The sequence below is a fragment of the Antechinus flavipes genome, chromosome 4 (genome assembly GCF_016432865.1).
Source record: "Antechinus flavipes isolate AdamAnt ecotype Samford, QLD, Australia chromosome 4, AdamAnt_v2, whole genome shotgun sequence".
Lineage (NCBI taxonomy): Eukaryota > Metazoa > Chordata > Mammalia > Dasyuromorphia > Dasyuridae > Antechinus > Antechinus flavipes.
Window position 1 is genome coordinate 377,685,178 of NC_067401.1, and position 17,630 is coordinate 377,702,807.

At 35.9% G+C, this 17,630-nt stretch overlaps 1 protein-coding gene and 1 pseudogene across 1 annotated transcript; both read right to left on the minus strand.

Annotated features, from left to right (window-relative positions):
* Positions 1-677: 677 nt before the first annotated feature.
* Positions 678-2,917, minus strand: LOC127562598 (F-actin-capping protein subunit alpha-1-like; annotated as a pseudogene).
* A 9,330-nt stretch (positions 2,918-12,247) lies between these two features.
* Positions 12,248-13,547, minus strand: G0S2 (G0/G1 switch 2). Its single transcript, XM_051998458.1, has 2 exons — positions 13,421-13,547; positions 12,248-12,914 (listed from the first exon to the last, which is right to left on the minus strand). Exon 2 carries the CDS (start codon positions 12,887-12,889, stop codon positions 12,587-12,589), a length of 303 nt encoding a protein of 100 aa, XP_051854418.1. The 5' UTR covers positions 12,890-12,914; positions 13,421-13,547; the 3' UTR covers positions 12,248-12,586.
* Positions 13,548-17,630: the final 4,083 nt, after the last annotated feature.

A 17,630-nucleotide genomic window follows, 5' to 3' on the forward strand; every position in this document is an offset into this window, starting at 1 on the left:
TTCTTTCTAAAAGCTATTTAATTCCATCTGAATTGATGATTTTTTTTTTTTTTTAGAACAAAACCATTGTATTCCTACTAGTAGGTACAGAGGATTTTGTAATATGGATGAATATTATGAATGGCAAATAATACAAATATACTTTATTTTGGAAAAAAAATTTACATAAGTAACGGGACATTTTGGAACACTCTTGCTTAACTATGTTATGAACAAAAATAATGCCACTTTAAGCACAAATATCTTCCTCTTCATTGTGTATTTGGAGATAGGAAGACAGCACTTGGTTTAAAAAAAAACATGACCTCATGTTAAGGTCTGGTCACCTAAGTGTAAACAATGTAGAATGAATTCATCATACAGAGTTCTGATACCAGCTCTAGCAAATGCACAGTACCTGTGTTTTGAGAGCTATGGAACACCTCTCTTCACTCATCCTTCTGGAAGAGTTGCTGCATCAGTCTTACCTAAGCTCTTGGCAGGACCGAGGAAGAATGTCAAATAAGTTTTACAAACCATGTAGAGTGAATTGCCAGTGTTCCCTTTAAGTACATTAAGAAACAGGTAACAAGAGAAAGACACTGCTATAGAAGTATTCTTCTGACTTTGGTGCAAATCTTTTTTTGATTTTTATTTGTGATTTATGCATTTGTCTGATTCATACACAGTACAAACTCTAGTAATTTGCCACAAAGCATTAAGCATAATATGCCTATTATTCCATAGGCATCTGCATTTTTCAAGTTTTAATATTTATTCTTCTACATCCAGACTGTGTCAGCAGTTCTTGAATATAAAAAAAAATACTGAAGGGTTAACTATATTCTAAAAATGCAGATGCCTGTAACAACCATGTTACTAGGAGGAAGGGAATTTTCAGAAAAGGAAAAAAGCAAACAAACCCACTGGGAGGGAATGTGGTTCAAGTCTTTGGATTAAAAAAACAAACAATACAAAACACCCAGATTTCCCCCCAGAGAAGCTGGTCATTATGGAATTTCCAGAAACCCCCCTTTTTCCATCAAAGGGACCTTAAAAACCCCATTTCAAATATTAAAAATCTACAGTTACAGGATGCCATTAAGTGGCAATCAGCAATCAAAAGAATATGGGATGTCTGTAGATGTATTTTGCAGCTTACTTTAAGCTACTGGTTGATCAATAAAAACCACTGGTGTACCAGAAGTGCTATTAAAGATTAGGGTGGCAGGGTACTGAAAACATTACCTGCCTCTTTGTGAGAGGGCTTTCATAGCTAGGAAATTTTCTAACCAGTACATAAACTCCAGATATATCTTTCTCTTTCTTTCGTTCTTTTTTTTTTTTTTTTTTTTAAGGTTAAAAATAAATGAATTAAAAAAAAATCCTACAAGTAGATACAGTCACAATAGGAAGTTACATGACAAGGACCACACCAAAAAAAAAAAACATTGAGACAATGCTATTGGTTCAACAGTATTCCAAGAGGCTAGAAAACCTTTATTTTGAAAACCCTAGCAAAATACCTCACTTGTTTAGAAACTACCTACTTATAAGACTATACTTTGAATCTTTTTTTCTTTTCCTTTTCTTTCTTCTTCCTTTTTCTTTTTTTGCATCTTGTGACTGAAGAACTTCACTTAAGCATTTTGCATTTCTTTACCAATCTTGTAGCTGGTATCTTGTTCCAGTCGATTTTGGTGTGGGTAACTGGAAGCTGCTGGCGCAAGACCTTGAATGTGGTGTCTGACATCGTCTGATAGTTCTCACTAATTGCGGTCTGATACTCATTTTCAGCTTGTTCTATGATTTTAATAAATTCCTAGGCAGTTTGTACATCATCAGTAATGGTTACTGAATCCTGTACATCTTTGTGACTAACCAAGTGAACATTGCCATCTTCATAGTAATGGACCTGAATCTTTAGCACTCCAAGTACTGAGTTGTAGGTGGTGTGATAGTAAACTTCCACTGTGATCTCCAACGACCATTCTAGAAATTTTTAGCTGAAACTGGTGGCTCTCAATACAGGTAATAATAGTCTTCTGCCCATCTGTAATTTTAGCATACACAGTACAGAAGTCGTTGGAATAATGATCTTTCACATAGGCCCTTAATGCATTGTCACAGGATTCCCTCCATGACTTCAGAGCTCCATCTATATCCTCAGGTTGGGGGTCACTTGCTTCTTTCCATAAGTGATCAAACTTAAAGGAAACTTTATTTCTTGGATCTAAAAATCTGCCACTACCCAAATCACCACATTCTGTAATTAAAACCTGATCATCATAGCCTTCTATCTTCACTGGAGTGAACTGATCCATATTATACTGGGCGAATGCATGAGCTGCCCCTTCCTTGAGAAGATTGTCATTGTTAAGTAGTAACCGGACATCATTAAACACTTCATTAAATTCTTCTGGGGGAACATGAGTGATTAACTTGGCAGCTATCCGTACCTTCTCCTCATCTGACACCGGATCCTTGAAGTTGGCCATCTTGGGCTGCTCTGGCCCAGCCCGGCCTGAATTGATGATTAATAGTTGATAATTGATGGTTAATGGTGAGCACATCAAATCAAAATTCATGAATAATAACATTTGAAACCTCTCAATTCCTCAAGGTTTCCCCAAGAATTATGAAGGGAGAATTAGTGAGTCCCCATTTGGGGGAGCCAACTTGCTGCTATGAGCAGGAGTTGGGGTACACTATTACGATTTTGGTTTTAAACATGTTGACCAGTGGAAGATAAGGCTGTGAGGTACATTAGAGACATTATACACAGTGTTTTGAGGTCAGATATTTGCCAAATTCTTTACAGACTGATTCCAAATGTCTTTCCAAGATTACATATCATTGGCTGTCGAATAAGATGTCTTGGGTTCATTTAATCTTGACTCTGAGGCTTCCTATCTGCATGAACAGCAAGTCCCAATTTTGTTTTCTGTTAAAAGAGTGAATTGGACTAGAGGGCCTTTGATGTTCTTTATAACTCTAAACCTATTATCTTATGATACTGAATGGTAAAGTTAACCTGGATTTATACATGTTACTAGTTCCATGTCTTTTCTCATGCTATTTCCTCTGTCAGGAGAGCCCTTTGCTGGTTAAAACCCATCATTCAAAATCTATGTGAAATTTCACCATGAGACTTTAACTAGTCCATGAGACTTTCACCCAGGAAGAAATAAGTAGCCTTTCCCCCAGGCTTAGCTGAATTTAGAGGGCACCAAATCAATGCTATAGATATCGAAGCTTTTACAATTTACAGCAGAAAAGGCATGGAATAGGCAAGGTGCCACAGCCTGGGTTATGTCTCATCTACCAGGGGCTAGAGAAGTCAGACATTACTTCTTCCCTTGGGATGTTTTAGTTATGTGGGAGCAAATTTAAAAATCTACTTTTTAATAAAATTAAAGATATTAAGAATAATATTTTCCTTTAAAACTCTTCCTAAAATCCTTGGGAAAACCCTTTGGAAAAAATGAGTGATCAATCAGGACAAAAAGAGAAAAAAAGAAAATAGATTAAAGGTGATAATGGAAGTTTAACAGAGTACCTATAGTCTATATGTGATCATTGCCTTCACTCCTGAAACAATGATTCTATGATCCACACAAGTTAAGGGGACATTTTTATTGTTTTCTATTTATGTTTTCTGTATACATTTGTGAAAAGAACCTCATTGATTCCTCTGGAAAGTGGTACAGGAGCTCAGGAGAAAGATAAAAACTCTCTATGTAGATTTGGAAATTTCTGCTTCTTCAACTATTTAGAATTTTAACCCAGAACCCAGAACTACATTGTTATGTATCTTGGTATTCTTTCTCAGACTCCTACAAATATTACTTAATCATTTGATGAGGGAAAGCTAAGAGTTATGTTGAAGAATATGGAGAATACCAATTTGAACATCTCTTATTCCAATCTAGATATAGTTTGGGTACAGATTAATGATGTATATGTTTTAAAATTGCTCCCGACAGACGAATCTAAGTTGTAGAGTATTAGAAACAGTTTCCTTCAACAGTTATAATATTCAAGCTTTCTTTTACCCAAATCAAGGCTGGGAGGGTAGTGTGATGTGGGAATGGGGATGGAAATGGTAGTCAATCTTAACACACACACTCACACACACGATAGAGATAAGAATATTTGAATATACATCTGTTCAGCTTGAGTTGGGTGACAAATAAGCTCCTTCTCCCACTAACTGCTTCTTGGCAGAGGCTCCTGATCCTTTGCCACTGATTAAGGCTTGTCTTACCCACCCTCAGCACAGAGGGAGAGATAGGTATGTGCTGTTGTATTTTCATTGGGGCAGAGATAGGGGGAGTGGGATCAGGTAAGTGGAGAAGAGGAGTCTTGGAGGACTGGTCTCTAATGAAAAATTTTGTGTAAGAGCAAGAGGTTGAGAAGAATATTTAGTTACAAGAAGAAACCATTCTCTCTTTCAGAGTCAAATGCTGAGAAAAAGCTTTCTTTAGTTTTTGCTTTCCTTTCTCACCTCCTCCTCACTTCTCATACCCTTACAATCTGGCTTCTGATGTCACTGCTCAACTGAAACAGAATTCTCCAAGGTCAGCCAGTATCTCTAAGTTGCTAAATTCAACAGCCTTTTCTCAGGCTTCATCCTTTTAAAGTTTCTCTGTAATTTTTGACACCATTGATTATTCCTGAATAATCTCTCCACTGTCATCTTTCATGACACTGCTTTCCTGTGATTTTCCTTTTATTTATAGCCTGACCTCTCCGTTTTATTCTTTCTCAGTTTGTTTTATTAGATCATGATCCCTGCTAATTATGTATTTCCTAAAGCTGCTCCCTAATCTCTTTTCCCTCTACATTCTTTCCTCATACTCTCATCAGCTCTTATGTATTCAACAATTGTATTTATGAAGATGTCCAGATCTTATGTAGAGAGCTTTTATCTTTCTCCTTAGCTCCAATCTCACATGTCTGACTGCCTGCTAGACATTTCCATTTAGGGTGTTCCATAAGTATCTTAAATTAATTATGTCCAAAACGGAACTCATTATCTTCCTTTTGAAACCTTCCTGTCCTCTAAACTTCTTAATTTAGAACCCTTTACAACCTGTCTCTACCCTATATTTCCGGAGGGAAAAGGGGAAAGGGAAGAGAAAAATATAATTGGTGGTAAACAAGTTGGCAGGAAATAGAGATAGTAATTCTTTCTGTGCATGTGAATGGTATGAACTCTCCCATAAAATGGAAATGGATAGCAGACTGGATTAAAAGCCAGAATTCTACAATTTATTGTTTACATGAAACTCATTTAAAGCTGAATGATACATTTAGAGTAAAGATAAAAGGTTGGAGCAGAATCTATTATGCTTCAGCTGAGGTTAAAAAAAAAAAAAGCAGGGGTAGCTATACTGATCTCAGATCAAGCAAAAGCAAAAATAGATCTAATTAAAAGAGATAATGAAGGAAACTATATCCTGCTTAAAGGTACCATAGATTATGAAATAATATCAAAATTAAACATGTATGCACCAACTGGTATAGCATCCAGATTCCTAGAGGAGACGTTAAGAAAGCTGCAAGAAGAATTAGACAGAAAAACTATATTAGTGGGGAATCTCAACCGTGCTCTCTCAGAACTAGATAAATCAAACCACAACATAAATAAGAAAGAAGTTAAGGAGGTAAATAGAATATTAGAAAAGTTAGGGATGGTAGAACTTTGGAGAAAATTGAATGGAGACAGAAATGAATATACCTTTTTCTCAGCAGTACATGGAACCTATAAAAAAATTAACCATATATAGGGCATAAAAACTTTAAAATAAAATGCAGAAAGGCAGAAATAGTAAATGCATCTTTCTCAGATCATAATGCAATAAAAATTATGTGCAATAAAAGGCCAGGTGAAAACAGACCAAAAATTTAATTGGAAACTAAATAATCTAATCCTTAAGAATGAGTGGGTGAAACAACAAATCATAGACGCAATTAATAACTTCATCCAAGAGAATGACAACAATGAGACAACATACCAAAATTTCTGGGATGCAGCCAAAGCAGTTAATAGAGGATATTTTATATCTCTAGATGCTTACTTGCATAAAATAGAAAAAGAGAAGATGAATGAATTGGGATTGCAATTTAAAAAGCTAGAAAAAGAACAAATTAAAACCCCCAATTAAATACCAAATTTGAAATTCTGAAAATAAAAGGAGAGATTAATAAAACTGAAAGTAAGAAAACTATTGAATCAATAAATAAAGCCAAGAGTTGGTTTTATGAAAAAAAAAATCCACAAAATAGACAAAACTTTAGTTAATTTGATTAGAAAAAGGAAAGAAAAAAGTTAAATTATTCATCTCAAAAATGAAAAGGGAGAACTTTCCACCAACGAAGAGGAAATTAGAGCAATAATTAGGAGTTATTTTCCTCAACTATATGTCAATAAATATAATAATCTAAGTGAAATGGAAGAATATCTACAAAAAGATTGCCCAGATTAATAGAAGAGGAAATAATTACTTAAATAGTCCTATTTTAGAAAAACAAATAAAACAAGCTATTAATCAACTCTCTAAGAAAAAATCTCCATGGCCAGAAGGATTCAATGTGAATTCTGCCAAACTTTTTTTTTTTAAAGAGACCAATTTAATAGTTTATTAAATGGAGAGATATACTGGACCAAATGGATCTTGGTCCCAGGCCTGGATGAGACTACCATCTCAAAGAATCCAGCACTAAGTATCAGACAGCAAGCTTTTTTGTAGGATAACAAGAGCAGTGACATAATGGGAGAGGTACCTGGGTGGGGATAATCTAATGGGGGGAGGCACCTAGATGACACAATAAAGGAAGGTACTGGAGAGGTTACTGATATTTTAATGACTTCTAAAATGGATAAACCTTTATCCTGTCAAACATTAAGAAGGAATGACTATAACCTAAAGACATAAAACTTTTATCTCATCAACCATTTAAGAGGGAATAATTATAGTCTGGGGTTTTGGGGCAGAGCAACTGAGGTAGGCCTTTATCTCATCAAACATTAAGAGGGAAAGGTTATAACCTGAGGCAGAGTAACTAAATAGGACAATTAGGGAAACTAGGTCAGAACATCAAAAGGGAACTGTGCTGCCAAACATTTAAAGGACAATTAATTCCAATACTATACAAAATATTTGAAAAAATAGAGAAAAAAGGAATCCTACCAAATTCCTTTTATGATACAAGTATAGTGCTGATACCTAAATTATAGACTAATTTCTTTAATGAATATTGATGCAAAAAAAAGTTTGTGGCAGCCCTTTTCATAGTGGCAAAAAACTGAAAACTGAGTGGATGCCCATCAATTGGAAAATGGCTGAATAAATTATGGTATATTAATGTTATGGAATATTATTGTTCTGTAAGAAACAATCAGGAGGATGATTTCAGAGAGTCCTGGAGAGACTTACATTAATTGATGCAAAGTTAAATGAGCAGAACCAGATCATTGTACATGGCATCATCAATATCATAGGATGATCAATTCTGATGAATGTGATTTTTTCCAACAATGAGATGACGGGCCAGTTCCAATGATCTTGAGATGAAGTGAGTCATCTACATCCAGAGAGAAAGCTGTGGGAACTGAATGTGGATCACAACATAATATTCTCACTCTTTTTGATATTGTTCACCTGCATTTTGTTTTCTTATTTTCTTTCTTTTTTGTTTTCTTGTGTAACAAGAGTATAGAAATATGTTTACACATATTGGATTTAACATATATTTTAACAGGCATAACATATGTTGGATTGCTTGCCATGTGGGGGAGAGGGTAGGAGGAAGGAAGGGAAAATCTGAAATACAAGGCTATGCAAGGGTCAATGTTGAAAAATTATCCATGCATATGTTTTGAAAATAAAAAGCTTTAAAAATATCGATTCAAGAATCTTAAATAAAATATTAGCAAAGAAATTATAGAAAGCCATCTCCAGGATAACACACTATGACCAAGTACAATTTATACCAGGAATGAAGGGTTCATTCAATATTAGGAAAACTATTAGCATAATTAATTATATCAATAACCAAACTAACAAAAATCATATGATTATTTCAATAGATGAAGAAAAAGCATTTGATGAAATCCAACACACATTCTTCTTAAAAACACTAGAGAGTATAGATATAAATGAAGTTTTCTTTAAAATAATCAGTAGCATCTATTTAAAACCATCAGCAAGCATCATGTATAATGGGGACAAACTAGAACCATTCCCAATAAGATCAGGGAGTGAAAAAGGTTGTCCACTATCACCATTACTATTCAATAATGTATTAGAAATGTTAGCTTTACCAATAAGAGAAAAAAAAGAGATTAAAAGAATTAGAGTAGGTAATGAGGAAACCAAATTATTATTCTTTGCAGATGATATGATGGTATATGTAGAAAATCCTAGAGAATCAACTAAAACACTACGAGAAACAACTTACAACTTTAACAAAGTTGCAGAATACAAAATAAATCCACATAAATGATCAGCATTTTTATATATTACCAACAAAATCCAACAGCAAGAGATACAAAGAGAAATTTCATTTAAAATAACTGATGATAATGTAAAATATTTGTAAGTCTACCTGTTAAGGCAAAGTCAGGAACTTAATGAACACAATTACAAAACAACATCCACACAAATAAAGTCGGATCTAATAAATTGGAAAAATATCAAGTGCTCATAGGTAGCCTGAGCTAACATAATAAAAATAACAGTACTACTTATTCAATGTCATACCAATCAAACTCCCAAGAAATTATTTTACAGATCTAGAAAAAATAACAAAAATTCATTTGGAAGAACAAAAGGTCAAGAATTTCAAGAAAATTAGTTGAAAAATGCAAATGAAGATGGCTTAGCTGTACCAGATCTAAAACTATATTACAAAGCAGTGGTTATCAAAATCATTTGGTACTGGCTAAGAAATGATAAAAACTCAATATTTGATAAAAAACTGCTAGGAAAATTGGAAACTAGTATGCCAGAAACTAGGCATGGACCCACACCTAACACCACATACCAAGATAAGGTTGAAATGGGTTCATGATTTTAGACATAAAGAGTGATATTATAAACAAATTAGAAGAACACAATATATTTTACTTCTCAGATATGTGGAAAAGAAATGAATTTGTGGCCAAAGAAGAACTGAAAATCATAATTGAACAAAAAAAAAAGATAATTTTGATTATATTAAATTAAAAAGTTTTTGTACAAACAAAAGTAATGCAGAATAAGATTAAAAAGGAAACAAATTGGGAAAAGATGTTTACATTCAAAGTTCTGATAAAGGCCTCATTTCTAAAATATATAGAGACATTGATTCAAATTTATAATAATTGGAGCCACCCTTCCATTGATAAATAGTCAAAGGGTATGAACAGACAATTTTCAGATGAAGAAATTGAAAATATTTCTAGTTATATGAAAAAGTGTTCTAAATCACAATTGACCAGAGCAATGCAAATTAAGACAACATTGAGGTACCACTACACACCTCTCAGATTGGCTAGGATGACAGGAAAAGACAATGATGAATGTTGGAAGGGATGTGGAAAACTGGGACACTGATACATTGTTGGTGAAACTATGAATAGATCCAACCATTCTGGAGAGCAGTTTGGAACTATGCTCAAAAAGTTATCCAACTGTTCATACCCTTTGATCCAGCAGTGTTACTACTGGGCTTGTATCCCAAAGAGATCTTAAGGGAAAGGGACCTGTATGTGCCAGAATGTTTGTAGCAGTCCTTTTTGTAGTGGCTAGAAACTAGAAACTGAATGGATGCCCATCAATTAGGGAAGGGCTGGGTAAATTATAGTATATTAATGTTATGGAATATTATTGTTCTATAAGAAATGACCAGCAGGATGATTTCAGAGGGTCCTGGAGAGACTTACTTGAGCTGATGCTGAGTGAAATGAGCAGAACCAGGAGATTATTATACATGACAACAGCAAGATTATATAATAATCAATTCTAATGGATGTGACTCTCTTCAACAATGAGATGATTCAGACCAATTCGAATGACCTTATGATGAAGAGAGCCATCAACACCCAGACTGGGGACTGGCAACTGAGTGTGGACCACAGCATAGCATTCTCACTCTTTCTGTTGTTTTCTGCTTGCATTTTATTTTCTTTCTCACTGTTTTACCTTTTTGATTTGATTTTTCTTATGCAGAAAGAGAACTGTATAAATGTGTATGCATATATTGGAGTTAACATATATTTTTACCATATTTAACATTAAAAAAAAGAGACTCACCATGGCCAGATTGCTGACCAATTTATACCAATGCCTGATAGGCTTCCTCATTAGGAAATTCTTCTCTAGCGTGTGCTTCTAAAACTTCTTTTCTCTAAAAGCTTTTGCCATAGTTTATAAGTGTCCTGCAGAATGAAGCTCCCATCAGAAGGTTCAGCAGGGGGAAAAAGATATATCAAAGTTGACCATCTTTCCTTATCAATCCGTAGTTCCAATTGGGTTTCTCCTCCAACCATTGCTTCCTTTTTTGATTACTCAGCTGGAAGCAATACCCCTCTTTTTTGTTCTCCCTTAGAACTTTGTGGTAAGTGTTTTTAGAAGGCACCGTGGCCTAGTAGGTTGACCTTAGAGATAGGAAGATAAGGTTTCAAATTCTGCCTCACATATACTTAGCTGTGTGACCCAATCCAAATTATTTTGTACCTCAGTTTCTTCATCAATAAGTTGTAAAAGATGAACGATTCTAATGAACCATTGTTGAAGCATACTACCCAATTGCTGATGCATAGGATGCAGAGACATTTTTTGGACATCACCAATTCAGGAATTTGTTTTGCTTGAATATGCATATTTGTTACAAGACTGCTTTTCTTTCTTTCCTTTTTTTTTTTTTTTTCAATAGGAGAAATAATGGAAGAAGTGAAAATACAAGTTAACTATTTATTTATATAAATATATAAATTATATTTTATTAATAGAAAAAATAAGTTAAATTTTCTTTTTAAAATAAGGAGTTTGGACTTAATGACCTTTAAGGTCTCTTATGGGTTTAAATCTTTGACTCAAAGAAGTGTATTCTTATTGTATTATAGTTATTTGTATATCTACTGGATTATAACATAACATATATATATAATTATATTATATATTATTATATAATAATCAATAATAAAATAATATAAATAGAAACTCAAGGGAAATAATTCAGGTCTCTGGGTTAAAATGCTTTTCCCTTTTTTTTTGAGGTCAAACCAAGGATGAATATTTTATCAAGAAGAGAATATCAATTATTCTGGCCATAGTGTCTAGTATCCATGTCCTGCATTATATAGAATCTTAATATATACTGGGGGAATGGAAATAATGCAGAGTTAGTGCTTGTTGAAGGAGTTTGATGCGATATTAAGGGAGATGGTAAGGAGACTGAGCCCATGCCTCTAGGCTACTTAATTGGATATATATACCCATGAGTTGGCCTTTATCGTATGTCACATAGGTGATTGTACACTCTGGCCTGATTTAGTTTTATCCTGAAGAGAATGCACCTATTTTACCTCTTTTTGTATCCCCAATGTTTAGCACAGTACCTGGCACATAGTAAGTATTGATTGATTGATTCTTATTACGATCTGAATCAGAAGAAGGGAAGCTGAGAGAGGAAACAAAAATTATCAGGCAGTCCCATAAGAAGTTTCCATGTGCTCCTCATTTTCTCTCTCAATTTATTTGTACCAAAATGCAATTAGGGAAAAAAAGGTCAAGCTACACATCTCCTGAATAATGTCAGGTAGACAGCTTTTCTCCTCTGTTTATTAATTCCTACCATTTATAGCTAGAAGTCCAACCCCATCATTTTCTACATGGAGAAAGTCAGGAACTAAATGAAGTGCCATGTTCTAGGTCACATGATGTAGGTAGTAAATAGTGGAGTCAGGTTTTGAGTTCAGGTTCTATAAATTCAGTGCACTTTTTTTTATACCACCCTGATATGGAACCTGTTAGTCTCTATATAGGATAAGATTAGCCTTAATAGGATTGAACAAAGATTTTCCTCAATCTCCATTATTAAACCTATAAGAGTTCATAAAGGTACTAGATTTCTAAGTACTAGAGCTGCACAGTGTGACCTTCAGAAAACTGCTTTCTCTTCTCCCTTTAAGTCCCCAGATCCCAGGATTCTCCAGAGGATCTTAGAACCCATCTCCTCTTATCACCACTTGCCATCCGTATAAGCAGAAGCCACCAAGTATTATAAAATTATTTTATTTCAAAATGCAAAATAATGATAGTTGTAATAATATTAATGATAGTATGAAAGCATGTTGTCATCCTTTCTCCAGAGTGCAGTGTGTTGATACCACAAAGGTATATATGGTTATTAGGACAGATCAGCCTTCTCTACTGCTGCACAGCAGCAAAACCTATACCCCAAATATGTATGTAGAACCTTTCTGCCACAGTCCTATATTTCTTCCTCAGAAATCAGAAGCTTCCCAAATTCAAGTGCAGGACCACCTGTAGCATCAGTTGGGGCTCTCTCCCTCCCACTCTTGGGGAGGTTTACTTCTCTCGGTTCTGTTCTAATTTTAGGAGGCATGTTGGCGATGGGAGAGGCTCCGACCCCCCAGAGCTTCTTGTTGCTTGCTTTTCTCCAGCAGGGCTTCCCTTCTCCTGGACTCCTGGAGCCTGGCAGCCAATACTACTGCCTCCTCATCCTCCTGAAGCCATCTGCTGGCATAGAAGGGGCTGCATACAGTCTCCACCAAGCCAATCATGACTCCAAAAAAGGCCAGCACGCTGCCCAGCACATATAACTTCACCATCTTCCCATTTGGCTTCTGGGCAATCATTTCTTTGGCGAAAGGGATCAGCTCCTGAACACTTTCCATTTTTGGCCTTTAAGATAAGGGTGATCTGCAAAGGTACAAAGGTAAAGGAAAGGGGGACCTCTCAGCAACTTCAAGTGGTCAGGATATAGGAAGGAGAGGGAGCTTACATTTCCTCAATACCCAGATTGTTAGAACTAGAGGGAACTTCTGAAATCATTAAAATTGGTTGAGAATTTAAGAAATCATTAAATCCAACGCCATCATTTTACAGATGGGAAAACCGAGGCCCAGAGAGGTCAAATGATCTGTTTATAATCACACAGCTGGAACGTGAACCCAGATCTGCTAATACCGGCTTCAAAACTCTTTTCCTTGCGCCATTCATTTTCCCTCGTAAAAGGCAACTAATTCTAATTCTCTGAAGTCGAACCAAGCACTCTTCTTCGTCCTTCCTTGCCCCACGTCAATGCCTCTGCCGTCAGTGTGACTCCCTACTCTGTGCCCGGCTCCCTCCGACCCTAGTGGGCAGAGAGGCACCTGAGTGCAAGCGTCTTCCCTCTTCCCCACGTGCCGAGAAGGGAACCTTCTTACCTGAAGCGGGTCCGAGATGAAAGCGGCAAAGATCAGAAGGAATGTATGCTGGTCCAGTGGGGGAAATGCCCCTTCCCCTTGACCAGTTGCAGCTCTTCCCAGATGAAGACTCTGCAGCTGGTGCCGGGGCTAGAGTCAAGACTGGCTTTTATTCCTTCTCGAAGCCCCACCCTCACCCTCTCTTGGGTCAAGTTCTCCCAGGGCTAGGAAGGGGAGGAGGAGGGAACGGGGGACAAGAGGAGGAGTTTAGAAAGCTAGAGTGTCCGTGTGTTGGGACTGGGGGTGGGGCGGGGCTCTGAGGGGAGGTGTCCACGCTCCGTGCACGCCCTGGTAGTATGAGCTGGGGGGTGTCCAAGGAGAAAGGGTCCGATGACAGGTAGGAGGGGTCATCAGAACAGGGCCGGCAAGTTTCCAGCCCCAGGTTCGGGCGCTAGGCTCCTGAAGTGGAGAGCTGCCCCTGCACGTATACAGGATATTACGATAATGACTTTATTTCACGTTTTTGTGGGTGCGCAACCTTCCCCTTCCAGTTTTGCCATCAGAGATTCAAGTGGGGCCTTAATAAAGGGAAGTGGGAAGCTTGCTAGATGGGTCGGCCCATCTAGTCTGCGCTGGTTCGGTTTCAGCTCTATCACCTTCTCAAGAATTTATATGGAAGGCGGAGAAAGAAAAACCAGGGAATGGGAAGAAGAGATGAGTTCTAAGGAGAGTTCCCTGGGCAGGAACAAGGAGAAAACGAGTGCAAAGGCAGTCTGGGATATATACCTATACTTTTTATTGTTACCGACCGCGTGCGCACGTTTGACAAGCGTATACTTTCCTTCCAATATTCTCCGAACGGCTTGTGTTCAAATACCAATTCTGCAATCATTTCTTGTCTCTGAACTTCGATGGCTGTACAACTAGAGGGGCGGATTAAGTGATAATTTATATTCTTTATGAATGTTAAATTTATAATGATTTCATAAAGGGGGTGGGGGTGGAGAAGCTGGGAGGAGGAGGAGGACTATATTTGATGAGCATTAGACAATTGCTTCGGAGTAACCTGACCGTGGTTTGGCAAACTATATTCTGCAATTAGAGCAAAGGGGATTGATCTATTCTGGGCGGTGGGGGGGAGTGAAGGGAAGGAAAAGTGGGCGGGGAAGATGATCGGTCCAGAAAATTGCAAAAGTCAATGACGCAATCTTGCAGCAGAGTGACAGTAGTCATTGTGAGCGCTGAGAGCAAAGGTAGGGGGGCAAGAAGTTTTTTGGGGATCAAAGATATTAGCTGAAATTTTAACGAGAATCTCTCCTGGTAACTTAAAATGATTGGTCAGACAATTCGGTTCTCTCGAAACACACTTTGCTTTAGTTGTCTGGAGAAGTCAAACTAGGATCAAATGACAACATATGTAAAGCACTTTGCAAAATCTAAATTACTATGTAATTGCTATTATTAATCAACATTATTTATCAACTTTATAATCAATTAATAAACATTTGTTAAATGGCTACTATGTGCCAGGCCCTGTATTAAATGTGGAGGATACAAAAAGAGGCCAAGTCCTCCTCGAGGAACTTACAATAAAATGGGTTACTATTATAATTTTAGGAGGAGTCAATTGTTTGCAGACTTGGCCTGGGTAGAGTGGAAATAATTATTAAACAATTATTAAAATAATTATTAAGCATCATCAAGAACTAATTAAGAATTTATCACATGCATATGAACAAGGCATATGCTGGATGTGCAGCTTAATTCCTCAACAAGTTTGTGTTTTGTGTTTCATGTTTCATAGTTGTATTTAAATAAAGTTCAAAAAATTTAAGTTTGGTTAGGTTTAACTCTATTTAGTTTGATGAATAAAAATAATGCAGTATGCTAGCATACCATAACACTAGTATCAAACTCAAATAGAAAGATCCCTGCAGGCTGCATATTGAATTGTTGTTGAGTTGTTTCAGTCATCTGAATATTATGATATGTGACCATTCCTTATTATTCCATATGGGAGTTTCTTGGCAAAAATACAGGAATGGTTTCTCATTTCTTTCTCTAGCTCATTTTACAGATGAAGAAACTGAGGCAAACAGGGTTAAGTGACTTGTCCAGGATCACACACCTAGTGTCTGACACCAGATTTGAACTCAGAAGAATGAGTCTTCTGAATTTGTGTCCATCATTCTATCCACTGTACTTCCTAACTGCCACATATTGACTTAGAAAAACACAAATTAATATTTTCTATGTTTTACTGTATTTTTTAAAATTTAAATTTTCCAATTACATTTAAATTTGTTAGACTCATACAGGAATTTGTCACTTCTCTGTCCTATATAGACTTCATAAGTGAACATTCACATTAAAAAAAATGAAATTTGAAAAAAAAAAGGAAAAAAAATTTGTTGAGTGTATCCTTTAATGATATGTATTGAACTTATGTATGACACCTATAATGTGGCAGGCTATTTATTAGACATTGAAGAGACAAAGGGAAAAGTGATACATAAATTTTTTTCTCCAGTCACTAGTGATCAAATGGGTTTTCTCACTTCTCCTCTCTCATCATCAAAGAGACATATGACCTTAAGAATTGACAGAATTAATATTTGTGTTTTCCCAAAGCAAAGCTCAAAAGTCTGAGCATTGATTAAATGTAGTCTGGGTCAACAGATTTAAAACAATGTGGGGAAGTGGACTGGGTATCTGGAGATTTGGATTTGAGTATTGACTGCTAATAAGTTGCTATGTGAATTTGGACAATCCATTTTTTGGACCTCCATTTGTAAAATGAAGAGATTTGGATTAGATGACTTCTAAGGTCTTTTTTTCATTTAACCTTTTATGGTTAATTTTATGGTTTACAGACAAGAATATGACTTATTTCTCCAGTTCTCAGTATGTACTCTCATTGGTGAGTCAATCAAGCCTACGACAGCACTACAAAACTTCCTCAAGAATGCCATCTGGATAAAGTTCCTCTTCGTCACTTCCTTTCAGAGAAGCAAGCTAACTTCAGGAAAGTGGGGTCATCCACACTTCTGCTTTCCTCTGTGTCACATAGCACTCTAACTTTCTATCACATACAATGTGATTTGGCCATAAAATCCCACCAACAAATGATTCCACAATCAAAACATTTATTAAGCATGTATTATGGGGCAGCTATGGGGGCCTGGAGTTGGGAAGATCTGAATTCAAAGTTTCAGATTCTTGCTAGCTATGTCATCTTGGGTAAGTTATTTAAATGCTATCTGCCTCAATTTCCTCAACTGTATATTGGAAGTACTAATAGCAACAAGCTGCAAGGATTGATTTGAGGATCAAATGAGATAATTATAAAGCATTTAAAGACAGCAACCTGGCACATAATAAACACTATATAAATGTTTATTATTATTATTTATTAAAAGGTATATCATGCCTTTTTTACATCAGTTGTTTCTGAAAAATCTTTTTTTCTTTTAAAAAATTATTTATTTAAACCACATTTCATAACAAAGAAAAACAACTAAACAAAAATGACAGATTCAACAGCTGCTTCTGAACAACAATTTTTCTTTGCTGACAGGAGACACACATGTTTTATTGTCTTATCTTTAGAAGCTTAACTGGTTTTTCAGTTGCTTGCAGTTCTTTCTTTTTTTTTTTTTTTTTTTGGTGACCTTTTAATTTACATGGTTTATATTCCTGCATATCATTTTTATGCTTCTGATTATCATTCTGCCTAAGTTCTTACAAATCTTCTCATATTTCTCTAAACTGCCTATATGCCTATTACTGGCTCAATAATATTCCATTACATCCTTTTAACCACATTTTGTTCATTTAGTCTCTAATTGATGATTGCCCACCTTGCTTCCATTTCTCTTTGCTCTCACAAAAAAAAATATTGCTATGAATATTTTGGGGTCCTCTAGGTGGTACAGTGAATGGAGGACTGAACCTGGAGTCAAAAGTTCAAATCTAGATTTAGACATCTTACTAGCTATGTGATCCTGGGCAAGTCATTTAATCCTTTTTATCTCACTTTTCTCATCTAGAAAAAATAAGCTGGAAAAATGGCAAACCATTTTTGCCAAGAAAACCCCAAATAGAGTTATGAAGAGTAAATTACAACTAAAAAAAGTGATGGAACAATAAATGAATATTTTTGTATATTTTGTATGATTTTTTTCCACTGTTGTTTACATCCTTGAGTTATTGCTTGGTAAGGAGGTCACTG

Coding starts and splice junctions, on each gene's coding strand:
- G0S2 (XM_051998458.1), bottom strand. CDS start 12,889: ATGGAAAGTGTTCAGGAGCTGATCCCTTTCGCCAAAGAAATGATTGCC.